The sequence below is a fragment of the Ciconia boyciana genome, chromosome 4 (genome assembly GCF_034638445.1).
Source record: "Ciconia boyciana chromosome 4, ASM3463844v1, whole genome shotgun sequence".
In the NCBI taxonomy this organism is placed as follows: Eukaryota; Metazoa; Chordata; class Aves; order Ciconiiformes; family Ciconiidae; genus Ciconia; species Ciconia boyciana.
In genome coordinates this window covers 92,184,937-92,202,164 of record NC_132937.1, presented here as the reverse complement: position 1 = coordinate 92,202,164, position 17,228 = coordinate 92,184,937, and the positions used below count along the sequence as shown (strand labels likewise).

General features: G+C 37.4%; 1 protein-coding gene across 1 annotated transcript in view; it reads left to right on the top strand.

Annotated features, from left to right (window-relative positions):
* Positions 1-17,228, top strand: part of SHOC1 (shortage in chiasmata 1) — a 60,322-nt gene that overhangs the window by 32,134 nt on the left and 10,960 nt on the right. Inside the window, exons 14-21 of the mRNA XM_072860607.1 lie at positions 147-272; positions 1,866-2,042; positions 6,815-6,922; positions 8,730-8,914; positions 13,856-13,925; positions 15,368-15,443; positions 16,019-16,203; positions 16,725-16,830. Of these exons, the coding sequence (XP_072716708.1) occupies positions 147-272; positions 1,866-2,042; positions 6,815-6,922; positions 8,730-8,914; positions 13,856-13,925; positions 15,368-15,443; positions 16,019-16,203; positions 16,725-16,830 (1,033 nt within the window). The remainder of the gene's footprint in view (positions 1-146; positions 273-1,865; positions 2,043-6,814; positions 6,923-8,729; positions 8,915-13,855; positions 13,926-15,367; positions 15,444-16,018; positions 16,204-16,724; positions 16,831-17,228) is intronic.

The following is a 17,228-nucleotide window of genomic DNA, read 5'->3' as shown; positions in this document are numbered from 1 at the left end:
ATAAAGAAGTTCATGAAAATAAAATATATCTCATAGAAACTACTTAATTTGAAAATATTTTTGCATGTATAGAACAGTTTTCTTATTCATTGAGCTAGTTTTGTGATATTTGTATCAAAATGTTCACTTATGGTTTAATGATTTAGTGCTACAACCCGAAGAACAGCATATGCATGTTCACAAAGAGGACAGTTCTGTTTGTGAGACTGTAAGAACAGACGAAAAAGAACAAGAGAATGAGGACAGTGTTACAGTCAATATTCAGGCATCAGGTATACTCTTTTTAGATATGCTTTACTTTATATAGCTTTGCAGTATAATTTTATATTAAATAGTACTACTCAGACAAATACGGAAATTATTAGGCTTAGTCTCTACTCCTTGCAACTGAAAACATTCCAAATAGATGAATATTTATTTTGACACAGGTATGAGAGCAAGCTATGGAATTCTGTCTTAAGACTAAAGCCAATTGCAGGCAAACTAAAAAGTACAGACTTTGACTTATGTCTGATCTAAATCAGCAGACATGAAATCTCTTCATGCCAACCAGTACCCTCAAATTATCATTCTGCATTTTTTTTCTCTGACAGAGTAAATGAGAGAATTGGAGTCGGAAGGGATTGGCAGTCATTTTGGTAGGAAATGTCTTTAACACAGTAGTAATCCACTATGGATTTATCTCATACATGACTGAGCCTTACCCTGTGAAATCTTGCTGTTGTACTTCTCAAGGCATTGTATCAAAGAACATACACTGACAACAATTTTGTCATGCAGTAGAAATGGTGGAGAAGAACCTAGAAGATATTTATCCAAGATATTTTACAGCCTCAAATTAAGCACACCCAGTGCTAGAAGGTTGTAGGCCTAGCACAGATTAGTTTGGTTTTCCATGGAAATGCGTTCATTCCAACCATGTGCTTAATGGAATACAGGAGTGCCTGAATGAAATTATACAATGGGCATCCAAAATACTATAGTATCTGACCTATTTCCATAAAGGCTGAAAAACTGGACATAATAATATACCTTTTTTTAGAATGCTTAAAAATATGAAGTTATTAATTGCTCTTATGAAATAGTGCATTGACTAAGTGAAGTTAAGTCAGCTGCTAGTCAAATAATTTGTACAGATCAGTTGCAAATATTTTTGAAAAGTAGTAGTAAATCTCTTAAAGTAAAGAATCGCAGAGGTCTGATCTTGTTGATATGATCAACTCAACTATAATTTTAAAAAATGGGTATGGAAGAGTTTCACCTTCTTACCTGAGAAAAAGGACATTCCTTTCAACTCATGACAGCTCTGTCATGAATGCTAATAGCAAGAAATTCAGTCATAACTTGGAAAGAATTGTAAAACAGCCACCCAGAAGCTATTAAAAACTGTTAGTATGAAAGAACAAAGAGGCTAACAGATTGGCTGATTTAGCTTTGCTAGACAAAGACATTAGAAGATAAATACCAGGGAAGGAGAAGGGCTGTTTCAGTTGAAGTTATAGTAACAAGTGGATACAAAGGGACTAAGTCTAAGTTTAGACTACAAAGTAGAAGGCGGCTGTAGAACCATGGAGTAATAGTACAATCTGAGTGGGAGTCACAGGAGTAGAAAATCCTAACTTTTCATCATGGTGTTTGATCACTTTATGAAATGCATGGAATAACAAGGTTGCCTGCTGTGAGGAGCAGCTTAATTCTACCACCCAGGAGGCTCCCTGGTGAGCAATTGTTTTTCTATTAATGTTACAGCTTTCATGAAGAAGTCAGTGTTCTTTGTGTTTTGCTAAGTCTTTTGAATATTCTTGTCCAGTAGTAGTATTTGAAACCAAACTTTATTATTATGTTTTGTTTATTGTGCAATCCAGAAAGCCAGTGCCAGGCATACTGCCTCTTGGAAGAAGCATCCACTCCTGTTCTAAAAGATTTGACACATCTGGGTGTACTTGCTTCTGTAAATTGGAGCTTTGACAGCATTAAATTTGATCATACAAGGTTTTTCCTAAAACAGCAAGAGAAAGTGATATGTGATCGTTTTAAAGAAGGTATGTCTTTTAAAAAAAAAATTGTTTTTTTAATCTTCAGTACTAATACAAGTTTAAATGGTGACACAAGGTTTAAGATCTTTGATAAATTAATGATAAAACTTTCAGCAGTTTATCTTGTAGAGTTACAGTAATTAATTTCCTCTTTTATTTTCTAAATCATAGAATGCTTTGGATTGGAAGGAACCTTTACAGGTCATCTAGTCCAACCCCCCTGCAAGAGCAGGGACATCTTTAACTAGATCAGGTTGCTCAGAGCCCCATCCAACCTGACCTTGACCAAAATAATGTCTCCTAGTTCTTCAGCATTATATTTATTAACCTGAATATTATAATACAAAAAATATTCTAATTTAATTTCATTTTAAAATATTTTAGATATGCCTCAGAAATGTTGCTTCTATATCAAACAACTCTTAAATTATTTTTTATGTTAGATTTTAAAATTAAAAGGCATCTATGTGTTTTTGTTGTTTCTCTCCTTTTAGTAGCTGTTGTTTGTCACACCTGCATTATGAAAAATGCTAAGCCTATGTTAGAAATTAGGAGAAAAAAATCCATATTAATTTGGTTTCTTTCTGACTTCATTTCTCTCCTATCTATCTGGCATGTGAAAACCCTACAGAACCAGAAAAATGAAAACAGAAGCCAGCACAATCAGTGTCCTCTTACAAAGTTTTTTGGCTATAGATAAAGAGAGGGGCAGGAAAACCTCACAGCACAATACTGACTGTGTTTGAGGAAGATTTAGAAAGCTGTTGGGTATTTTGAATTATTTTTTGAGTTGTACTGCTCATAGTTGAGAACTAGTTGTAAGGATAACATAGCAGGCTATTTACTACCTGCCAAGTTTTTATATTATGTCACAAGTTATGTGATAAACTTTAGATATGTAAACTTTATTGCTTTCTGTGCTTAATGTACTTTTCTCAAAATAAAACTAATGATAATGAAATTACAAATGAGAGAGAAGGCAAAGAAAAAAAATTTTGGTGGTCTCTGCAGAATGACAGCCTGTGATCTGTAGAATTACCATATTAAAATTGTCAGCAGCAGGGTTCTCTTAATTTGAGAGAGCTTACAAAAAACCAAATGCCATCTTCACAAACATAAGGGAGAAACTCAGTACCTGTACCTGTATCAGTGAATCACAGGAAAACATTGCTGAGAAAAGTATACAGAGAACTATTACTGTTTCTCAAGATCGAGGGAAAAAATATGTAAGAGTCTGCATTTTAATTCAAGATTAGTTTAAGAAAACTTATATCCTTTCAAATGCAGTTTACATGCTGTAGAAATGTAACCTAAAGTAGGAGCTGGGCCAAGTGGCGTGCTTATTCAAACTTACGGGCCCTCTTTGCTTGTATATTAGCTGTGCAGTATATTACCCATTGCTAAAATTACAGCAATGAAATCAATGAAAATGTTTAGTGGCTGACATACTGATGAGGCAAATAGTCATCTATTGGACCTTCCTTTTAAGGGCAAGTGTCTTCTGAGGAACAGATAATATTTACCCATCTCTTGTTATACAGAAAGAACTGTTGTTGAACACAAAATTGACCTATGAAATAGGTTGGTCTTTGGACTACAGCTCAAGGAAAGCAGCATAAACCTTTTTGCTCTTGGTTTAAAATACTGAAAAAAGTCAGGTTGATTTAGCTAGTGCTGTCTGCACTGAAGAGACCGAAAAGTGCAAGGGAGGTCTTGCATTTTGTCCCCAACTAAAGAGGCAGAAGTAGATAAGAATTTTCTTGCTCAAAGGTCCCTGGATACATAGAAATGAGAAAGACTCTAACATTTCCAATCCATTCCGGATAAATATTTCTCTAACTGTATAGGAGATTCCAAAACCTCCCTGGTAACTTACTTCAGTCTTTTATTGCCTTCCTGGTTTTAAATAGTTTCACAATATCCAATCTCATTCCACTTTACTCCAGAGTATGCTGATGCATTTTCTCATTAATCCCCTAGTGAACATAGGTAACAATCACTTACTATGATGGTATTGATCTGTTAGAATATTATTATTCCCCTGCTGGTCTTTTCTTTCTACACCAAATATCACCAAATGCTCCAGTCTTTAATCAAAAAATGTGGTTTCTTACTGTCTTGCCTTTTTTTAAAATTACCTGTATTCCTCACTGAGGTTTTATGGTGAGTGGTGTCAAGAACTGGACACAGTCCTTCAGCTTCAGCACCTTCACTGACAGAGATGAACAGTGACTTTCTGTCTTTTGATACAGAATAATGGCAAGATCTTTGTCTTCCATGCTGTTTCCAGCTAATTCGTCTGTATGCTGTGTTCATAAGTTTGATTTTTACTTCTGAAGTGCTTCACTTGTCTTTTTGAATTAAAAGCTATGTTGATCCTAGTACACAGAATATCTAATATTTTTCTTGTATAATGCATCTCATTCAGTAATTCCTTGATCAGCTGTAGTAATTTATTCTTCAATTATCTTCCTCAACCATTTTTTAGCATCTTGAAGTATTTTATTATTAAGTCCACTTACTCTGCAGCAGTCACGTTTCCTTTCTTAAGATAACGAAATACACCACTCCCTGTGTGCAATTCCCAAAAATGCCTTCTTTCTTCACACTAGTAATTCCTTCCTGTTCAGTCAAGTCCTTGACGATTTATTCAAAATGGGTACATAATACAGAATAGGTAGCCCATAAATTGTTTGATTTACTCTGTGGGTCCAAGAAGAATCAGATGTCCTCCAAATTTACCTTCTCAAAGAAGGTTAAGATTCTCATCAGGAGAGGTTAATTAGGTGTGGGGAGGATAATTTCAGAAGTTAAGACTCTACATGGATCAATATTGGAAGACAATAGGAATTTTTCTCATGATATGTGTGAAGACTAGCTGGGTCCAAATAATTTGCCATAAAGAATATGGCTTTTATAGTCTAAAATTTGTTGAAAAGGTTCTATGAAAAGCTCAATTTGAGGTTATCACTGCTTTAAAATTGCTTATTGCTTAGTAGATAATCTGCCATTTTGATTTCTTGGAAAGAGTTCTGAAATGTTTGGAAAACGGGTTAGATGGAGTTTCAGTGCTGTTGAAAAATTTCGTAATTTGACTAGTCGAGTGAGGAAGTAGTAATGTGAACAGCTAGGCTTGTATGATGGACCAAAAGATGGGAAATTTATCAGTTTCCATGTATATTTAAAGATTGCCTTACTAAAATTGCCTGACCAACCTAGTGGCTTTCTACAATGGAGGTACCACATCAGTGGACAAGGGAAAAGCAATGGGTGTCATCTATCTGGACTTCTGTAAAGTCTTTGACATGGTCCCCCACAACATCCTTCTCTCTAAATTGGAGAGATATGGATTTGATGGGTGGACTGTTCAGTGAATAAGGAATTGGTCAGATGGTTGCATCCAGAGGGAAGCGGTCAACGGCTCAATGTCCAGATGGAGATCGGTGACAAGTGGTGTCCCTCAGGGGTCCGTACTGGGACCAGTGCTGTTCAATATTTTCATTAATGACATTGACAGTGAGATCGAGTGCACTCTCAGCAAGTTTGCAGATGACACCAAGCTGAGTGGTGCAGTTGACACGCCAGAAGGACAGGATGTCATCCAGAGGGACCTGGGCAAGCTGGAGAAGTGGGCCTGTGTGAACCTCATGAGGTTCAACAAGGCCAAGTGCAGGGTCCTACACCTGGGTCGGGGCAATCCTTGGTTTCAATAGAGCCTGGGGGATGATGGGATCCTCTCCCTCTCTGCAGGGAGAACAGCCCTGCAGAAAAGGACTTGGGGGTACTGATGGACAAAAAGCTGGACATGAGCCGACAATGTGCACTCGCAGCCCAGAAGGCCAACCGTATCCTGGGCTGCATCAAAAGAAGCGTGGCCAGCAGGTCGAGGGAGGTGATTCTGCCCCTCTACTCTGCTCTGGTGAGACCCCACCTGGAGTACTGCGTCCAGCTCTGGAGCCCTCAGCACAAGGAGGACATGGAGCTGTTGGAGCGGGTCCAGAGGAGGGCCACGAAAATGATGCGAGGGCTGGAGCACCTCTCCTACGAGGACAGGCTGAGAGAGTTGGGGTTGTTCAGCCTGGAGAAGAGAAGGCTGCGGGGAGACCTTATAGCAGCCTTCCAGTACTTCAAGGGGGCCTGTAGGAAAGATGGGGATAGACTTTTTAGCAAGGCCTGTTGGGACAGGACAAGGAGCAAGGGTTTTAAACTAAGGGAGGGCAGATTTAGACTGGATTTAAGGAAGAAGTTTTTTACAATGAGGGTGGTGAGGCACTGGAACAGGTTGCCCAGAGAGGTAGTGGAGGCCCCATCCCTGGAAACATTCAAGGTCAGGTTGGATGGGGCTCTGAGCAACCTGATCTAGTTAAAGATGTCCCTGCTCTTGCAGGGAGGTTGGACTAGATGACCTGTAAAGGTCCCTTCCAATCCAAAGCATTCTATGATTCTGTAATTCTATAAAATCAGTAAGGCAGTGTGGATTTAATGGCACACCTAGGGGAACTGTTATCCCCTTCTCCAGCAAGCACCATCTATCCCTACACACCTTTCAAAACCACTTCCCTGTGTGCCACTTGCTCAGGGTCAGATAGCATGGGAAAAGTTATGCTATATCATAAGCTATTTGCCAAGACCACCAGATCTCAGCTTTCAAGATTATGTCTGTTTAAGTGTGTTTAATAAGAATTCTGAGATACCAGGATCTTTTAAATTGATTATGTATGTATTGTGTGATTTCTGAAATTTTATACAGACCACACCTGTGTCTTCTATTTATAAAGGTAAAATAGATGAGAAGGAGATTATGCTGTTCAGACATGCTGCTCTGGTGCACTTGCTGGTGACAGTTCGAGATCTTCTATTAACATGTGGCTTGGACACAGCACTAGGTTTGTTTTTAGTAGCGAATAATGATACTCGGCACCCCAATGCTTTGTGTGTATTCTGCAGTCCATCCTTCATGTTTGTAGGCTGTGATTCTTTGCCATCAATATACCTCCAGCATAGCTTCAATATATTCAGCCCCCTTTGATTCCTTATTTGTGTTCCATCATTAGAAATTAATTCACTGCAGATTGTACTTTGGTAGTGTATATGCTCAGTTCATGACTAATATACCACTGTTTACGTTATTACATGGATTGGCCTAAGAAACATTCATATGAACTTCCACATATATAATGTGTTGTCTTATATCTCAGAATGACGAATTTTCATTGGAATCTCTGTGGAAACTGAGAAACATGCAAAAATGGCAGGTCCTTTGCTGTTTACAATCCACCTTCTGCAAGTGTGGAACAATTTCCACCTAAAAATATTCTTAGGCTCCTTGGAAATTAGATACTTAAAACTGAGGGCATTTCAAGCAAAATCTGAAATACTACCTAACGTATCACAAGGCAGGGAGTTTGAAGTTACAGTCCAATTCTTAGCACTGGACTCTCACAGAAGCTTTTTTTGAGCTTTTCTGGTCTTATGCTATTTGGATTTGGAATATGAAAATCCATTGTAGCCCAGTTTTATGCCTGAAATGATAATGCCATGCCTGTCAAGTTCCCATAGTTGTATATTGTGACTTTTCAGATAGATCTACCAGAATAGATTCATAAGGAGCTGAAGCCAGATTTTATGAATGCCCTAGGAAAGTCAGGCTCCCTTTGGCTTTATAGGAGATAAGGCAGTTCAGAGCATCTAACTTCAGTCACTCTGAATTATCCCTTGATGGAGAGGGTTTCCTTAAAATTGATGTAAAATGGAAAACATCTACCACAGACTGAACTGTGGGGAAAATGAATTATTTTGTATGCACTTAAATATTTCTAGCAATAAAAGAGTAGGAAGAAAAATACAGAATGAATATATAAGTAGAATCTTAAGTGGAATTCTTTTCTATAAACTACTATATATTTTACTATATTTCTATAAATTGCTATAAAGAACATAGGAGGATGGGAGGGAGGCAAATGAGCAGTTCTTCCTTCTATGTTCTATTGTAGCAAAAGCACTCCTAGATTATATTTCAGAATTACACAGCACCTGTCCCTCCCAGATCCCAGCAACAACTCACACAGGAAACTGCAGAAGTAAAAAAGATCTGAAAAAAACTTAGAAAATTGAGCAAGATACTAAGCCCTGTAGTCCTCACTATTGTTGTGATGTTGTGCTGTGCTGTGTGATTCATCGCGTAGTTATCTTAGATGTGTTCTTCTTTATGCATATTCAAATAACCTCAGCATTGTTCACCATTTATATACAAAAAGCATCATTCAGAGTTGAGAAATACTTGTGATAATATGAAGAGTGGTGAAAGCACAGGACAAGTAAAGCTTTGGACAGTGGGAACATAAATAAAGTTGTTATTTAGTATAAACCATAGAGACTAGTTAAATATAACAGTGCTGCTGCTGGTATCTGCAGCTATAGAATGCAATGTTCTATAATTCTAGCTGGAGTCATATAGCAGATACTACAGGAGGTATAGCAGTTTTATAAAGGCCACTTAAGTACCTGATTAGTAGTAATAGTATCCTTCCATATTGGTGAGCCATTAAATTTTCATCTTTTTTGTGCAAGATACCTTCACATAAATTTTAAATTTAAATAATACCTTCACATAAATTTATGTGTAGATTAAACACAAACCTTGGCAATTATCTTTATTCACTGCAATTACTTCTTTTGTTGCTTTATTAACAGGTTATTTGTCCAAGGCAAAGGATGTCTATAAAAACATCTTAGAATCCTGTTTGAATAACATCTGGAGGCAGTTGAAGATTGTACAGTACAGCAGCCAGAAAAAGCATGAAACAAATCCCAAAATAACAGAGCTTCAGTGTCAAATGTTAAATTGGATGCAGAGTTATGGAGAACACAGTGTTAAGGTTAACAATGTAAACAATTTCTCTAAGCAAACAAAACTGCTCCAAACTATGTGAATAATTATAAAACTGTCTTTCAACAAGGGTTGGTTTATGGAAGAAAGTCTAATAATTACCTTTCCAACTCACAGTATCTGTTAAATAAGGGTAACATAAAGTTTAAGACCTCTATCAGGAGCAGTGCAGGTTTCTGTTTGATCAAATCTCCCCTTGTTGCATGACTGAAATAACATGCATATGAGTTTTAACATTGCCAGGGCTTCATCTTGTTGCAGGTGGTTTTGTTTCCCTGGTAAATATATTGTATCACATCACTTACTGAAAATTGTATTATAACCTTTTATTTGAAGGCCTCAGTCCTCTGGTGCAAAGAGAATCATAGCATAAGTCAGGACTGTGGCTCAGAGCACACACACCATGGAGTATATGGGTATTGTTATCCATAGACGGACCTCTGCTTTACCCATATATCAGGTCAATCTCCTGGCATTATAATCATATAAGAAGCAAATATCCATAAGTGATAGTTTTGGCATGGAGGATAGAGTTGTGGAGGAGATTCAAGTTATCCAAAGATTTTTTTTTTTTTGATATGTGAATATTTTGGGTGATACCATGCAGTGTAAAACACCATTTTCCTTTGCAGAATATTTGTCGTTTATTTACAGAATACTTACCACATAATGAAACAGAAGGGATAAAATACATAATTTTTAAGTGTCCTAACTGTTTGGAATAGAATTTATGCTGCTGAACACACAGACAAAAAAGATGAATCTTCAAGCTTACTTTCATTTAATTTCAATTTCTTTCCATACTTCGCTTCCTGGAGCTTTCTTTTTCTTGTGTTTCTGTTAAGAGTTTCACTAAGAGCTCTAAACATAATTTGATTAAATTTTCCTGAGAAGAAAAATGTAATAGCTTATTGTACACACTTTGGGAATTTAAAATGGGAATGAAGCAACCGAAACAAAATGGTGTTGATTGTCTTGGTTTCTGTCCTTCAATAGACCCTCTAAGCTGATTTCAGCATCATTTTCTTCTTTTAAGAGTAACACATTTTGCTTTGTGATACTAGGATTATGCTGTACTAGAAGACATATGGCAACTTTGTCATCTTAATGTCAGCTCAGTGACAATTTTGCTTTTCTTCTGAACTCCACTAGATGTGATTTTTAAAATTTTTAACTATAACTCTCCTGAGTTTTGACTTGCTTTCTTGACTTAAATTTAAGGTCATGCACACATACCCATTCAATGTAAGAATATATATGATTTTATTCACAATTATAAGATTGTTTACTGTTCCCTAACATTCAGAGACAGGTTTCAATGAGCCAGAATAGGCAGAAGGAGTATTCTGGTTTTAATAAGAAATAAAAGTTGTATTGAATAAGCCATTTCCTGTTCTATCACATCAGCATAAGTTAATATGATGTGAAATATGATAATCTGGTTATCCTTTTATTAGCCAAAATTGTTATTGATGCAGGATTATAATAGGACATTTACTTTGTAAGCAAGAAGTTGCTGATGGAATAGAATAAACTGAACTTTACTCTTTGTTTCATTATCTTTTGTACTCATGATTAGATAGAACATGACTAAAAATGTCATCTAGCTCACCACAGCAAGTAATGAGTATGCTGTTATATCGTGTGGGAAAAAGCAGGTCTGCATTTTAAAATGCAGTTGTCCAAAACTGCTTTTAAAAGAGCCAGTGGGTTGTCAGGTGGCTGTTCTGCACACCAACATATGGAAATAGAAATCTGCCTTAAGCTTGTCAGGCTGACTGATATCCAGAAGTTCTTTTCTGACAAGATCTAACACACGATTAATATTTACATATATAATTATCTTGCATCTGTAAGTCTTAAGAGTTAGACAATGCTGTGTGCCTCCTTAAAAATCTTGTGTGCACCATGAAAAGTGTTTATACAACGGCATAAGGGTGCAGAATCATCCTGTCTGAAAGTATGGTGTAAATCCCATATGTGTGTACATATTCTTCTTTACATACTTCAATTGCATAGCACAAGTTCATTTTATATCAGTTGAAATGGTGGACAAGGTAAACACCTTCTCTGGTAGTGATTCTTTTTAAAACTATGTCAGTTTGGTAGATTCTAATCCTTTTCAATGTTTTCGTATTAAGCGGTATTTAATGAGTCTCAGAGATAAGCGGTATTTAATGAGTCTCAGAGATAAGCGATCTTTGTCAGGAACACTTCAGTGTACTCCATCTATGGTCTGGAAAACCTTTCTAATTAGTTCAGCAGTACATCTAGTACCTCCCTCCAGTACATCACCATCTTGCAGCCTGAATTCTAAATACCTTCAATTTAAGTTTTGCCTCCATAGGGATAATGCCTCTAATGTGACAGTGATAATCTGTCTAGTGCAACAGTAATAATGTGATATAATGTCTTTAGGTAATAACCTTTAAATAGCATTTTTACTTTCAATCAAATATTCCAGTTTAAGATTTCTTCTAGAACAGCTTTGTTCACAAAACTGAATTCCTGTACTGATGTCTTCTATAATATTGTTTCTCCATCTCTTGTAATAATGCACACATACATCTGAGTTTCAAATCTTTGGTAGTACAAGAAAAATCGCTAGCAAAACTTTGACCTTGGGTATGGGGAGAGCAGACTTCAGGCTGCTGAAGGAGCTAGTTAGTAAGGTCCCCTGGGAATCTGCTTTTGAAGGTGTTAGGGTCCATGGATGCTGATCACTTTTTAAGAGCCATCTCTTATGAGTGCAGGAGCAGGCAATTCCAAAGTGTTGGAAGTCAAGCAACTGGGGCAGAAGGCCGGCTTGGCTGAGCAGCGATCTTCTTCTAGAACTTAAGTGGAAAAGGAAAGTGTATGAACATTGGAAGCAAGGACAAGCGACACAGGAGGACTACAGAGATGCTGTTCGCCACTATAGGGAGAAAATTCATGCGGCCAAAGCTCGATTAGAGTTCAAGCTGGCCAGCACTGTGAAGGACAACAAAAAGGGCTTTTTGAAATATATTAACAGCAAAAGGAGAATCAGAGATAACATTGGTCCATTGCTTGACGAGGTTGGTCACCTCACAAATAGGGATGTAGACAAAGCAGAGACATTTAATGCCTTCTTCACCTCTCTTCAACAGCGATGATGGGCCCTGGGACCCTGGAGCCCTGTGTTGGAAGACTGTGACTGGGGGGATGATAAACTCCCAGCCAACCCTGAACTTGTTTGAGACTTGCTGCTCCAGCTGGATGCACATAAATCTGAGGCCCAATCGGCTTCATCCCAGGGTCCTGAAAGAGCTTGGCCAATGTCATAGCAGGACCACTCTCCATTATTTTTCAACAGTCTTGGGAGTCTGGAGAGGTCCCAGTTGCCTGGAAGCTGGCAAATGTTGTCCCAATTTTCAAGAAGGGAAAGAAGGAAGACCCTCGTAATTAGAGCCCTGTCAGTCTCACTTCAGTGCCTGGTGAAATTATGGAGCAAGTTATTCTGGGAGTTATTGGAAAACACTTGAGAGACAATGCAGTCATTGGCCATATGTAGCACAGGTTCACAAGGAAAAAGTCCTGCTTAACTAACATAATTTCCTTTTATGACAAGGTCACCCGTCTAGTTGACTGAGGGAAGCCAGTAGATGTGGGTTTTTGGGATTTTAGCAAAGCTTTTGATACTGTCTCTCACAGTATCCTTCTGGATAAAATGTCTGGCACACAGCTAGACAAGTCCATAATACGTTGGGTGAGCAATTGGCTGACAGGTCGGGTTCGAAGACCTACAGTAAATGGGGTTACATCAGGCTGGTGGCCAGTCACCAGTGGGGTTCCCCAGGGCTTGATTTTAGGGCCAGTGCTCTTTAAAGTTTTTGTACGTGATCTGGATGCAGGAGTCGAATGTACATTAAGTGAGTTTGCCGATCATACTAAATTAGGAGGAGCTGTGGACTCCCTCAAGGGTAGAGAGGCGTTACAGAGAGATCTGGATAGACTAGAGAGCTGGGCAATCATCAACCCTATGAAATTTAACAAGAGCAAGTGCTGGATTCTGCACCTGGGACGGGGTAATCCTGGTTATATGTACAAATTGGGGGACGAGAGGTTGGAGAGCAGCCCTGTGGAAAGAGATCTGGAGGTTTGGGTTGATGGCAAGTTGAATATGAGTCAACAGTGTACCCTGGCAGCCAAAAGGGCCAACAGTGTTCCGGGGTGCATCGAGCACAGCATAGCTAACTGGTCGAGGGAGGTGATTGTCCCACCTGGCACTTCACTGGTGTGGCCCCACCTCAAGTACTGTGTGCAGTTTTGGGCGCCTCAGTATAAGGACGACGTCAAACTATGGGAGTGTGTCCAGAGGAGGGTGACCAAGATGGTGAAAGGCCTCGAGGGCAAGACTTACGAGGAGCGTCTGAGGTCACTTGGTTTGTTCAGCTTGGAGAAGAGAAAGCTGAGGGGTGACCTCATCGCAGCCTGCAACTTCCTCAAAGGGGGCAGCAGAATGGGAGGTGCTGATCTCTCTCTGGTGAGCAGCAATAGGACACGAGGAAAGGGAATGAAGCTGCATCAGGGGAAGTTCAGACTGGACATTAGGAAAAGGTTCTTCACTGAGAAGGTGGTCAGTCATTGCAATAGGCTCCCCAGGGAAGTGGTCACAGCACTAAGCCTGTCAGAGTTCAAGGAGCATCTGGATGATGCTCTTAGTCATATGGGTTAGTGTTAGATAGTCCTGCGAGGTGCAGGGACTTGGACTCAATAATCCTTCTGAGTCCCTTCCAACTTGAGATACTCTATGATTCTATGATTGTCATTCTGGAAAACTCTGAGGTTTCCATTTTTGCCACCTGCTTAGTCAATCTCATGCTTTCTGTGCAAGGGAGGAAGAAAGATGTATGCAGGCTGAAAGAACAACTTTTTTACAGTACTAGAGTTTCTTTTACTTTTCTTCCAGATATTAATCATAACAAGGATGGACTCAGAGAGAGAAAAAGCTGCCCTCATTCACACTTTATCTAAAGTAGAAGGTAAATAATTATTTTTATGTGTATTTTTGAAAGAAAAAGTGGCTGTTATTCTGTGCTTTGCTGCATTCTTGTTTGTATGCTTTTTGCAGGTGTTTCTCCCTTTTCTCCTCATCAGGAATGTTTCTATATACTTTTCTCACTGGTTTCTGTTTCCTAACTTTTCCATCAGGCTTTTTTCTTTCTTGTAATTTTATTTTCCTCTGATTAAGAGTTCTGGTATGATGTTTTCTCTTGCAAGAGAATGATAGTTCATCTGTCAAGTCAAAGATTTATTTAACAGAACACAAAGGACATGTGGGCAGCCCATTGCCTAATTATAATTGCATCTGTTGTCTTGGTCAGATTGTCTCATTGTTTTTAGCTGATCAGTGGTCACAAGTTTTCTTCCTTGCAAGCTTATTAAGAGAAGTTAGAATGTAGCAGTCTTAACTAAGCACCCTAGCATAAAACCTTAAATGAGTAGTTAGGTACAGATCATGATTTCCCTTAGCCATCTGTGGCTGACCTTGTTTGCTAATTTGCTAAATATGTAAGCATAAGCTGTAGCAACCTATTAAACTCAAGGAAAAAAAATCCTGTTTCCAATATCCCGGTCCCCCACTGATACAAGCAACACTTTCATCAATTCATCATTTTATCTGTGTGTAATTTTTGTACAAGCTTATTCAAGGTCACAGATTCAGGTGGTAAAACAAATGTGTTTCAGGAAGATTGTTATCTGAGCCTGTACTTATGTTTAGAGCAAGCCACTGATTTCATTCGTATTGCTTTTTAAAACCCATTTTTGTAATTCCTTCTTGCTTGAACCTTATCAACAGTGTCATGTATTGTATTGTTCTTTTGCCTTTAAAAATAGTTAAATTTCCTGTGCTCTTAAAAGAAGAAAGCCTGTCTTTTAGAATGTTTTGAAAGGGAGGAGGCATGTTCACAATGCTTTTACTACCAATAATATTTAATTAAAAGTATTTTATTTGTTTTAAGATTTTAAGACTTGGTTGCAAACATAGGTCGATCCAACTAACTAAACTTTTGAAGAGAGGCATTCGTCTTATACAAATATACCTTTTTAGCTACATCATCCAGTCATGTTGTAAAACTTGAAGTGTACAGAAAGTGTAAAAGAACTTAAATGATAAAGGGGCAAAGATGCTTCCTTTTGCACTAGCCTTTAATTTTTCTTTTTAAGGTAATAGGGTTTTGAGTTTGTGAGACATGAAACTTCTGTGCATTACTTCGTCCTTGGTTTCAAAAATGGCAGTTTCTAAATCATTGTACCCACCAGTGCAATACAAACTGAAATTGTGTAGGACTTCATCAAGACAGACAATGTAATACATAAATTTAAATATCCTGTGTTGTTCCACATTTGCTGCTTACGGCTGTGCATTGATTCATACCCACAGAGGCTCATTTGTTTGATGAAGGCTTTAATTCTTTTTATGCAGGTTTAAAAGCTATGGATTTGAATTCTGAGAAAAAAGGAACCTTTTTAGTTTGTAAAGATATCATAAGCAAGTAAGTTAAATTCTTGATTTTTGAGAATAAAGTCTTTACTCAGGACTAACATCAGTGAAACTTCTGCTACTTTTGTTCATTTCCATGGGACTTTCCAGTCTGGAGTAAAAATTTCAGAATATGGATCTACAGCTTCATTCTGGGAGGGGAGAATTTTGTCCACGGTGTAGTAAAATGCTTAATTGTGAGGCTAAGAGGAACTTTTAGAAAACATGCAATTGCATGTTATTAACTTTTTATTTTGCTTTGCATGTTTTAGAAAAATTTGTTTAGAAAAACGTGTTTGTTTTTCATGTTTTATAAAAAGGGGGGGAAGGGCATAAGAGAAATAATGACTAATTATGACATTGCAAGAAAATATGAATACTTCAAGTAGATAATTGGAGGGGAGGAAGTACAGCTTTTAACTTTTAATTTTTAAAGAAATTACAGTGTTAAATTCAGGAAGGGTAAATACTTTTTTGTAAGCAGACTTTAAACAGTGATAATTCTTCAAAGTCAAAATGTGTTTATTTTGTTCTGAGAATAATTCTACCTGAACTTAATTTTATTAATATTTTGTTGGGTTTTTTAAGCCTTAGTAGATATTCCTGTGTTATTGTACATAATCAGCAAATTGGAGCTGACTTCCCTTGGACACACTTCGCTTTAGTAATGGAATATGATTATTCTGAAAACTCTTGCTGGAAAAATGTGTGCAAAAATCTGAATGTTACTTACATGACTTTTAAAACCACCCTCCCTGAAACAATACAAATGGGTAAGTGCTCTCCAGAATTGTAATAAACAATTGGGCTGGCATATGAAAGGAAAGCATTTTCTGTTCCCTAAAATGCTACATTTATGTGCCTGTGGAATAGAATGAGTAATAAATTATGAAGGCTAAAGCTAAGCAAACAGAGCTGGTTTATCTATACAGCAAGATAGGAAGGTGTTTTTCTTACGGTGTGAGCTTAGTTTTGGCCAGGATGTAGTAGTAAATGTTGGTTGATAAAAGACTTGTGCTAAGTTCACGGATTGTTTACAGTTCCTACAAGCTGTATCCACCCTTCCTTATCCTAAGGGAATGTCACTGTAGATCTAAAGGAATATAAATTAAAGCTTAATTTCAAAGAGATTGAGAAGAGTTTAATTTTTTAAAAAAAAAAGCATGTAATGGAAGCATTTTAATGGGGATGAATAAAAGCTGCATTTTTAAAAGATATGTCTATTTAAATACCTAAATGTATCTTTAGTTTTTTGCTTATGAAACTATTATCTTACATATACAAAATGTTTCAGGGAATCACTGTGGTTCCTTTCTTCTGGAGGTACAGATTCCATATGTATTTCTGACAACTGAAGGTCTTCTTAATATGCCAGATATTCTTCAGCTTTTGGAATCCAAGTGAGTGAAAATAACCTATTTAATCTTATTGACAATATATTTTCAGTTTTCCAGGACATATATCTTGTCCTACTATATCATGTAGTAGCCATCTACTTGGCTATCAGGTACATTACTGCAAGTACACTATTAGCATTTTAAGAGATAATTTTTAAAAGATCATTTTTCTGCTGAGTTTGATAGCTTAATTCTATGGATTCACACAGATATCAACCAGAATGGAATTGGCCGATTTGTTTATTTTAATAATGAGCTTGCACTTTTAATTAAAACAACTTTTTTAATTGTCTACTTTTCCCTGAAAATCATAATGTTACCCCAAAACATTTTTTGCTTTAGTGCTTCTTGGTGCTTGGAAGACTTTTTATTTAATTCTTCATAAAAATTGCTTTTGGATT